Source organism: Pimephales promelas, chromosome 5 (genome assembly GCF_988280905.1).
Source record: "Pimephales promelas chromosome 5, fPimPro1.hap1.1, whole genome shotgun sequence".
Classification (NCBI taxonomy): Eukaryota; Metazoa; Chordata; class Actinopteri; order Cypriniformes; family Leuciscidae; genus Pimephales; species Pimephales promelas.
The window spans coordinates 13,111,611-13,121,971 of NC_142773.1; the positions used below are offsets into that span (position 1 = coordinate 13,111,611).

The 10,361-nt window shown below is 37.4% G+C and overlaps 2 protein-coding genes across 2 annotated transcripts; one reads left to right on the top strand and one right to left on the bottom strand.

Moving 5' to 3' along the window:
• Positions 1 to 2,026: 2,026 nt before the first annotated feature.
• Positions 2,027 to 7,641, bottom strand: LOC120461343 (dual specificity protein phosphatase 14). Its single transcript, XM_039649493.2, has 2 exons — positions 6,013 to 7,641; positions 2,027 to 2,967 (listed from the first exon to the last, which is right to left on the bottom strand). The coding sequence occupies exon 2, from the start codon at positions 2,957 to 2,959 to the stop codon at positions 2,393 to 2,395; it is 567 nt and encodes a 188-aa protein (XP_039505427.2). The 5' UTR covers positions 2,960 to 2,967; positions 6,013 to 7,641; the 3' UTR covers positions 2,027 to 2,392.
• Positions 7,642 to 7,683: 42 nt separating this feature from the next.
• Positions 7,684 to 8,902, top strand: sft2d3 (SFT2 domain containing 3). Its single transcript, XM_039649504.2, has one exon. It carries the CDS (start codon positions 7,993 to 7,995, stop codon positions 8,668 to 8,670), a length of 678 nt encoding a protein of 225 aa, XP_039505438.1. The 5' UTR covers positions 7,684 to 7,992; the 3' UTR covers positions 8,671 to 8,902.
• The last annotated feature ends 1,459 nt before the right edge of the window (positions 8,903 to 10,361 follow it).

A 10,361-nucleotide genomic window follows, 5' to 3' on the forward strand; every position in this document is an offset into this window, starting at 1 on the left:
AATTCTATCAATAAAAATAAAGCTACATTTATTACACAATTAACATAGTTAACTCTTAGTATTGTTGGTGAATTTCATTGTGCATAAACAAAGACACAAACACTACATTCAGCGATGATGAATGTAGACGAAATGTTCCAGTAGTGGATGGGGATGAGGTCATCATATTGGAAGAGTGGCGCCTGGTGTTTGGCACAGTGCCCTCTCTCTCTCTCTCTATACTACACACACACACACACAGGCATAGGCACACACACGCACACACCATCCAGATGAATGTTCTGCTATAACTTCCAGGGAAAACATCTAACATATCATTTGTGGTCAGACAGCAATACCTTACAAGGACGGATTGCTGTCAAATAATGTGCCGAAAGATAAATGAGTGTGTGGTAATGACATGCTTATTTATCCCATGATGGGTTCACTGAAAGCAGTGTCTTCATTAACAAAGAGACAAAGAAACTCACGGGCCAGTTCACACAAACACTTCACTTTTCCCCAAAACATAGTTGGCCAACTTGTTTCCTGTTAATTGCACAAGATGGCAGGCTTTTAGCCAAAGCTAAATTACACTTATTTTTCAGGATAAATTAGTGCCTTTTTTTAACCAAGACATTTCGACTCTCCCCCCTTTCCACGCTGTCTTTCTCAGCTTTCAACACATTCACCCCCCCTCCCCATGCCTTCCCTCCCCTCATTCAGCACCAACAAAGCATTGCCAAAAGCACTAAACACACATGATTAAAAGAGAGATTGCGAGGGATCAACCTGTATTATAAAGGTGACGAATGATAACCTGAGACTTTTTTTGTCTCATTGAAATGCTCACCTTGTGTCACAAGGCCAATTGTATAAGCTATAGGGATTTAAAATAATAACAATAAATGTATACATATCTATCAGGGGTTTTATGGAATGCCAAAGCTGGTGAAATAATAAATAAATAAATGCATAAATTAATACATTTACAAAGTAATGAAGAAAACAAACATAAATGTGCATTTATATACTTTTGTTGTATAATTGTATAATGTATAGTTGTATACATAAATATGTAATAATTTTATTATTTTACACCATTTATTTATTTATTATATATATATATATACATTTATTTCCACATTTATTTATAAATAGATATTTATGTCTACATTTATTTATTTCCAAAATCTTTTTTTTTACATTTATTTATTTATACATTTCTTTGTCCATATGGTAATGAGGGAGGCAAGTTTTAGTTCAGACAGAGCAACCGAGCTCAGGGTGGACAGCTTTGATTTATTTGTATATTTATGTATGTATGATTGTGTGTGTGTGTACATATATGTACATATTATATATATATATATATATATATATATATATATAAACAGTAGTCAACATTTGAAGTGGATCAAAAAATTTAATCAAAGTTGTCCCAAGACAAGAACAGGAAAAAATTGTTAAATTCATGTATAAATTTTTGATTTATAAAAGGTTTTGATCTACTTCAAATGTTGACTACTGTGTATATATATATATATAATATATATATATATATATAGTATATACACCAAATATAACAAATATACAAATATATATACAAATATTGTCAAGTAAATATAACAATTACATATCGTGAAACTCGAAAAATTTGAATATCGTGCAATAGTTCATTTATTTCAGTAATTCAACTTAAAAGGTGAAACTAGTATATAGACTCATTACATGCAAAGTGAGATATTTCAAGCCTTTATTTGTTATAATGTCGATGATTATGGCTTCCAGATATGAAATCCCCAAATACACATTTTGAATATTGTGAGTTTTTCATATCTATCTATCTATATGTCTCATTTCAGCAGCTTTGGCATTTCATAGGTTTTTAAAATTGAGAATTGAGCACATCTGAATGCAAACAGGGTGAAGAACTGCAATTTGAGTTTGAAGTTAAAAGTGCATTTAAAATGAACTGAAAATGTAATTGTGATATTTGCTTGACAAAGTCTTGTTTGAAAGTTTTAAAAAGGTTTAAGCTGCATAGTCTTAACATCATGCACATCATACTGTATAAATCCAAGCAAACTTGGCTTTAGATGAACTGAGATATAGACCTCACATGTGTCAGTCCTGAGCCTGTGTGAGTGTGATGCTCCAACAGTGTCCTCTGTTGGTTAAATAATGCAACATTCTACAATATTTCAACATTTATTCATGGAATTCCAACCAGGCCACATCAAAACCGAACAAATCAAATGCTGGCAGAAAAATCAAAGTCAAGCTGAAGTGCTGATGGTCTGATTCACTGCATGAGGTCCTGTCCATCCAAAGTGATATTTACTGCCCTTACAATATGAAAAATGACATTTAATGTCCACATTTGGCAAAAAGATCAGTTTGTTATTGTTGTTTAAAGTGCCAAAGAGGTGAATGTTCTAAGCCGTCTCAGCCTCGGTGATGGAGGACACTGTCTCGGGTTGTTCCTGGAAGGTAGTTTTGGTGTTTTTGACATTGGTACTGGGTCCAGTGGTTCTGCTAATTTCACAGTATTCTTCCCGTAGAGTTTCTTCTCATAGTTCAGAAGTTGGGTCCAGAATCCCGTGTTAAGGCGGATGTAGGGTCTGCTGTCTTTAACCCAGTTGTGTGCCTGTCTCAGAGTCACTCCTCTGTACTTCATGAGGTAGGCCATTATTAGAGCCGGCGAGCGACTCATGCCCGCGGCGCAGTGCACTAGCGTTCCTCCAGCTCTGTTGTTGTGGATGCGAGCTGAAACGTGCTCAAAATGATCCCCCAGACGGGCATTTGGGAGGTCGGACACTGCAACACGTATGCACTCCACACCGGGGTAGATGGGGCAGGTGTGGGACAGGGTCACGTTCACAATGAGTGTAATGCCTTTGCGGATCATTAGTTCCTGATTCATAGGAGCATCGGCCCCACTCAGGAAGAGGGTCGGCGTTATCTGCGATACTGACATGATACTGACTGCATGGAAAGAAAGAATATTTGTTTTTTTAAATAATAATAATAAAAATAATAAAAAAAAAAACAAGCAACAAGACAGTTTAGAAACAGTTTGGGCATTAAGCTATTCTTGTTAAGCAAGTCAAGTCCTTTCCCCCCCATCCCGTTTCTCTCTCATGCTGAAATTTACCCAAAATCTATATGGTTTAAATGTGAATATTTATCATACAACACTATACATGTCTGGTCTCATTTGAAACGTCTCAGCGCGACTGGTACAAAGGTCTCATCCCCAAAGAAGTAAAACAAAAGGTAATCAAGTTCTTAAGATTTTAGAGATATCTTGCTTACAGAGGAGGATGTGTCTTCCAGGCAAATGGCATCATGCCCTCAAAAGGTGTAAACTCTGAATGCAAATTCCTATTGTTAGCAAATATTCTCTTTTCTCTCAGAATTATATATTTCTAATGACAGCCTATGCATTTTCTATCTTTATTCCAGAGATTGATGTTTTGTATTTATTATCTTTGAACTGATTATGTCATTGGCATGATAGATTTAACAGACTAATATTTGTTACATTTGGATTTATCCTGACTTGCTCTGAAATTATTAACTTTAGTACATTACGCTAAATCCATTGTTACCACAGATCTGCGTCAGATTATTGACGTACTAGTGTCCAGTTTTGAGTGGAGCATAGGCCACAGTGTGATTTTAGAGTTCCGGCTAAAATTTGGCACTAATTCAAGTGCAATTGGTTTGCAAAGACTAAAAGGGACTTTCCGTTTAGGACAGACCAAATACTCCTCGACCAACCTAAATAGGGTTACTTTAGTTTAGTTTACGTGGGAAACCATGGCATGACTAAACCAAAGCTACAACCAGAGACGTAGTATTGGTCGGCTTGTATCTGTAGTAGTGGTCATGACCTCTGTCTAAAGAAAACGTTACAACCAAGAGAGCTATGTAAAATATCTTAAATAGAGTATTCAATCTAATACGACACTCTTAGAAAGCCAATTACATCTGTTTAGTGACCAAAAAATGAAAGTTTTTTGATCGTGGGCCCACATAATATGAACGGCCGGTGTGAGGACCCTGTTTGACTTTGGCACCCGAATGAACGAGGATAATAAGAGTAAAGAGTTTAATAGAGTTTAATCAAATTGCTGCTAAACTATTGTATAAATGACCAATAACTAATTGGCATTCCAACCTAAATTCGAGGTTGTGATAAAATGGAGTCAGATAAAAGCTTAATTAAATTACTTTGCCACACGGAAAAGACAGTAACACACAGCAAACCTTCACCCGCTCATCAGAAACTGTGGTTGGACCGATTACAACACCATGCCCTAATCACCAAGTGACGTTCTTACCAAGTTGTAATTATGAACTCTATGAAGATGTTAAGGCTTTTCACAAGTTGGAATCTTGTAATTATGCTAATTACGACATGGCATGAACAAGCCTTTAGCTCCAACCCTAATCATACACTCCTGGACAAGCTAAACTGTGCCAGAAATCGCCCCATACGTCACTATTTGAAGGGACAGCCATTTGTAGTGTCTGAAACCATAGTGAACGTTATGGTGGAAAAGCGGCTATGGACTTAACACACGTGCACAGCCATTGTAAGTCCACAAGACCGCAAGTGTGCCATTTGGGACAGGGCCCAACTCAACAGCTAAAGAATACCCATAATTCACCGATTTTTCACCTTTTTTTTCAATTAAGGTGCTAGTTTCCATGACAGACTTCAAGATAAATATTTTTATTAATACTAGTGTGTCAAATGATTATTAATCAGCAAGCACAAACTATGCAAAAGCAGCAGCCGTTCAACAGCGCACTCAGTGTCCGAATTCACTCCCTTGTGGAGTGATATTAGTGGAGTAATGTAGGGAATAGTGAATGATAGGGGGCGATGATTCTCGAAGTTACGGAGAGTGAGTGAGATCAAGGTTGGAGCTGAACTCTGCCGGAAAGTGGACCGATGAGAGTCTGATTTGATAAGCCCTCTTATGAATAGTTGACAGCAGCTTCAATTGTTCTCGAAAAATCACAAATATATACAGGTTAATGAACATATGAGATAAAGGAAAGTAAGTTCAAGTTTAAGTAAAATCAAGTTTAAAACACATGTGCCAAGTTCTTATAAATGTATGCATGTACAGTACATTGGCTTTGTAAAAACTAATAATGAACGTACGCACGAGAGTTGGCCGGCTCCGATAATAAGAGAAGTAGATGAGCGAAGGAAGGCGCCGCAAGTGAGTTTCTTTATGACAGTGTTGTGAAATATAGCTATGCCACACAGCTGTAGGGGGCGCTGATGAGAACATATGCCACAACAAAAGTGGAAATCAACGAAGATAAAACTAGAGTTGCCAAGTGCCCCTTTATCACATTAACTAATGTTAAATAATCAACCTTTTTGTAAATTGTTACCGAAATTTCAAGGAAAATACTTAGCAGTGTTTCAATCCAACAGAGATTTGTGCTTCATCAGGCACAAAACAACAGGCAACAATATTGTTTAATAGCTTTAGTCAGTGATGCTCATGATAGAAGATGAGTAGGATATAAAAGTCAGTGTATAAACTGCATTTTTAATGTATTTTTTTTTTTTAATAAATTGACCTGTACATGTGTTAGAATGAGCCCGTAAACGAAGAGTTGACAGGATGCATTCATAGCAGCAAAAACGGTAAAATGCAGAGGAATATGTCAAAAACAAAACCCCACAAAACAGCTAAAGCCCAAACTGCAGAGATAATAGAAATGACAATAGTTCAGTTTTAAATACAAGACATAAAATACAACGCTAAAAAAGGAATTCACCAGTTGCTGCAAAACAACAGTCATGTGCAATCAGCTAAATACAGACGAGTGTTTCATATGAACTTTACACTACAATGTGGAACATGCATACAGGAATACACTGACAGGACTCTACATTTATTGATTTTTCTAATTATACTATTTAAATATATTTAAAATAGTAAAGTATAGTATAATAGTGTTTCTTTATTGTGCCCAGTGTTTTAAGGCTAAACTGACCTGGTCCCTTGGTGTGTGTCTCTCTCTCACACTTGTGCTGGACACTGTGTGCAGGGAGATCCCGTCGACACGCTCAAACCCTAAAAAGGCTTTGAAGACAACTGGCCAATGAGGAGAGAGATTAATTTTAAACTCCCTCTGCATCCTTCACTTCTTGTCTTCATGACAGACAGCCTGTCGGTTTATGAAGCCAAACAAATAATTCATACTTGGACTTTTATTAACTGATGGCAAGGTTTGGAAATGTAGAAAAAGAACACTTGCGTATAGCCTACTTAAATATTAACTTGAATGCAATTAGATATAGACAGATCAAATGCTGAACACGTAGCCTAACAGAAATATAAATGAAGGAAAATAAATAAATACAAATAAAAAAAAATTCTTGTTTTTTGGAACTTTCTTTTAAATTGCTAACAACAATAAGAACCATAACAAAATGAAGACAATTAAAAATAACATATCAATATACTAAATGTTTGTATTTGTTTATTATATAATAAACTAAATATTTAACTATTTTTTTTATTCATGCTACAGAACACAAACAATACAATGAGAAATATTAATCCAAAAGTTAAATAAATAAATAAAATACTAAAACAATGCCAGAGAACAAACAATACAATAACACAATCTATAAATAATAAACAAAAGAGTGCCGCTTTATGCAATTTTTTATCATACTGCTTATCATGTTATAGGCTCTAATTGTCTTTCTTTTGACCTTTACAATTGTGTAATCAATACAACAAAGCTTGAAATCATTTTAAAAGTAAAAAAACTTGGTTTGGAGTCAGACCATTTCAATTTATGAATGTGAAACTCTCATATTAAAGCTAATATGTCGAGTCTACTCTGAACAGCAATGCAAAATTTCTACTTAATTAAACTTCCATATCAATCCAAACAATGTCTGTGCAATGCACTGTAAAAAAATATTGTTCGTTTAACTTAAAAAATGAAGTAACCTGGCTGTCATAAAATTTTAAGTTCATTGAAATGGAAAAATTGAGTGAATACAATGAAAGAGATTGATTTAATCATTAGAAACTCAAAATATGTTATCTGAACCACATAAATAATTTAAGTTGATTTGGAAAAAGAAAAAAATGTATACAAATCATGAAAATATTTTTTAGTGGAAAAAGAAGAAAAAGAAAATAAGAGGTTTCCTTTTCACCTTCACAGATATTGCAATAGTAATCAATATTTGGTTTTCCAGCACATTTTAGAGTGTTTTTTCTCCTGACCAGATGGCACAACAATTGATCTCGACACTTTTGATGACTGGTTATTGGCTAAGCTGTTTTTAATTTTGTTATTTCATCTGAATATTAAAATTTGTCAGCCTAAACAGTTTTGAGTCTCTGGAAAATAGTGAACTGTGACATTGTATTATGTTGAATATCAAATATTATCCCTGGTAGCGGACCAACTTACCCCTCTTTTAATATTTTACATTTTGTGCTATACCAAGCTAATTTGCAAATGTTTCTGTATATCCTATAATAACACATTGGCTGATGCGATCATCATCCTGCACACGTGTGTAAACTTATTTATAATTATGTTACAATTTAAAAGTAGCCTAGCTACTACACCTGCGCCAATTCAAACCTCCAAACACAAAAAATAAGCTAGAGTAAACAATGTGTAAGAGTATTTGATTAAAATTGTACTTCCATCGAGTACAGTAACGACATTAACACTTAAGACAATACTAAAGAATGCTTTAGAACAGCATGTTATGTAACTATATTATGTAATAATAAACATTTGAAAGAAATAGGTTTAATAAATTGGATTTAAGGTCATTTTTCCCCTTCATCATGCTCCACACTCCAATCCTGTAGGTGGGTTTCCTGGGTTTGCCAGCCGCCATTTAAAAGGAAAGAAGAAGAACAGAAACGTCACTGTGAGACGTCATCACAATGCCACAATAACTTCCTGTTTTCATTCCATAAATCCTTCTGAATAATGGCCGAATTAAATCGAGATCTCCAGGAATATCTGGCTCAGTCTAAAAGCGGCGCGAAGACGGTATCCCAGTCCAGTTCCAGCACTACCATAGACTTTAATGAGCCGGAGTCGGTGCCCGAGAGCTGGTTCGGTCGGTGGTCGAGTCCGTTCTCCAGAGCCAGCAACCGCGGAGCGTCGTCATCGGGCCCGGGCTCGAGCAGCGGCTTCTCGTGGCCCTGGTCATCAGAACCGGACCCGTGTTTACCGGGCCTGAGTCGATCCCAGCGGCTGGTCGCGTTCGGGACGTGTATCTTCTTCTCGGCTCTCTGCTTCGGGTTGTCGGCGCTGTACGCCCCTTTGCTCCTGCTGAAGGCGCGCAAGTTCGCGTTGCTCTGGTCGCTCGGCTCCGTGTTCGCGCTGCTCGGCGCGGCGATCCTCCGCGGACCCAGTAAACTCATCGCGACCCCGACCCCGGGCGGCGCGGTGTACCTGTGCGCACTGGTGGGCACCCTGTACGCGGCACTCAGTCTTCACAGCACCCTGTTCACCGCGCTCGGGGCCGGCCTTCAGATCGCAGCTATCGTGGGTTATATTGTGGCTTTGTTGCCGGGTGGGAGTGCTGGGATGAGGTTTGTGGGTGGCATGGCAGCGTCTGCTATTAAAAGGACTATAACTGGAAAGACAATGCCTATATGACCACGGACTAAACACACTTTTTTTTTGAGAGTGACTAGTCTGGTACAGATTGTGAAACTATGGTAGGCAATGGTTTAGGAAAACAATGCAAGCTGCACTCTATGGATGAGGATATATACATTTTGTTATTTTCACCACAAGGACCATATGACCAAGACGTCAATTACTACTTGACTTAACATTTCTGAACTGCTTTTGAAACTGAGCTTTATAAATAAACTCGCTGAATGTATCTTGTTCTGTGTTCTCGACATCATACTCTTTGGTCTGAAGGACGATAAGCCATTTATTTCATGACAGATCAGTTTTGTATCACATATGATGGTCAAACATGTATAGTAGTGGTTTTCTATCCTGGTCTTTGAGCACAGATATTTCCCATGAGTGACGCACAGTATTGTCAGGGTTCCTCAAATCCAGTCATAGAGGGCCACACACACCTGAACAAACTAATCAAGGTCTTCACTCACTCGGGATGAATCCGAAATCACCCCCTATAATAACTAATATCATTCACTATGTTTTCAGATACCACTACAAATGGCTGTCCTCTCAAATAACGCCCTATGGACAGCCATTTGTAGTGATATCGGAAGCCGATGTTATTGAGAGCACTTATGTATGCAACCGATGTACACTCAATGGCTGCCTGAACTCGCTCACTCGTTCTCATTTACAGAGTGAATAGTGAACAGTATTTGTAGACTTAGGGTATAGTGAATAAGGGTTTAGGGGGCGATTTCAGATTCAGCCTAGATTGCACATAGGGATGTTTGAGCAGGTCTCAGTTCTCCTCTGGCCAATGAACGAAGAGTGTATGATTATGATTCAGGCAACATTACAGGTCAGAAGTCAGATTGGATTCAATTTTATCCAGTAAACTGAAGGATTGTGGCCCTCCAGCACTGGATTTGAGGAAAATTTGATTTGTGTGAAGAACTTGAACACTAGCAAAACCTACATTGGGAACATTTCCAAAACTCTCGAATGCTTGAATTTCTATTGAGATGGCTGGATTTTGCTTGTAAAATTTCACCGGGCAATTGTAAATATGGCTGCATCTTAAGATCCACTAAAATAACGTATCTCTATATAGGAAAGAAGCTATTGACCTTAAGTGGTGCAGGCACATTTATAATTGCTCTGTGAAATCCAGTCATTGAGTTTTGCTTGAGGGCGATAAAATGAGGTGCAGAGGTGCAGATTTCACATGAGTTAAAGTTGACCAACAAAGCTAATTGTGTTGAAATTGAACGGTTTCTCATTTATCGCCACACTATTGACAATGGACATTTTTTGTCAAGTAATGTGCAAGTCAACACTGAAGACAAAAAATGATGTGGGACATATAACAAATCAGATATTCAGAACAGTGTGGTTGAGATCTTTGTTTGCATGCTGTCACTACCATGATGGCTTTCCAGACAGCAATCACCGTAATGGTTTACCTTGTGAAACTTCAGAGATGTGTAATATCCAATATTTCTTCCTGACTCGTTCCATTTGATGATTAATATTCATGAGCAGTAGTTCTCTGGTCAAGTCAGATATCAATGTGAGCAGTGCTATCAGGCGTGATGCTGCAGATATAGAACCAAAATAGAATTATCGTCTGGAAAAAGTGTAGTGTTGCACCGTGTCGTAGCCAGGCCCGAAACAAAAAGATTCCAGCTGCAAGAAATGTGTCTGTT

Coding starts and splice junctions, on each gene's coding strand:
- LOC120461343 (XM_039649493.2), bottom strand. CDS start 2,959: ATGTCAGTATCGCAGATAACGCCGACCCTCTTCCTGAGTGGGGCCGAT.
- sft2d3 (XM_039649504.2), top strand. CDS start 7,993: ATGGCCGAATTAAATCGAGATCTCCAGGAATATCTGGCTCAGTCTAAA.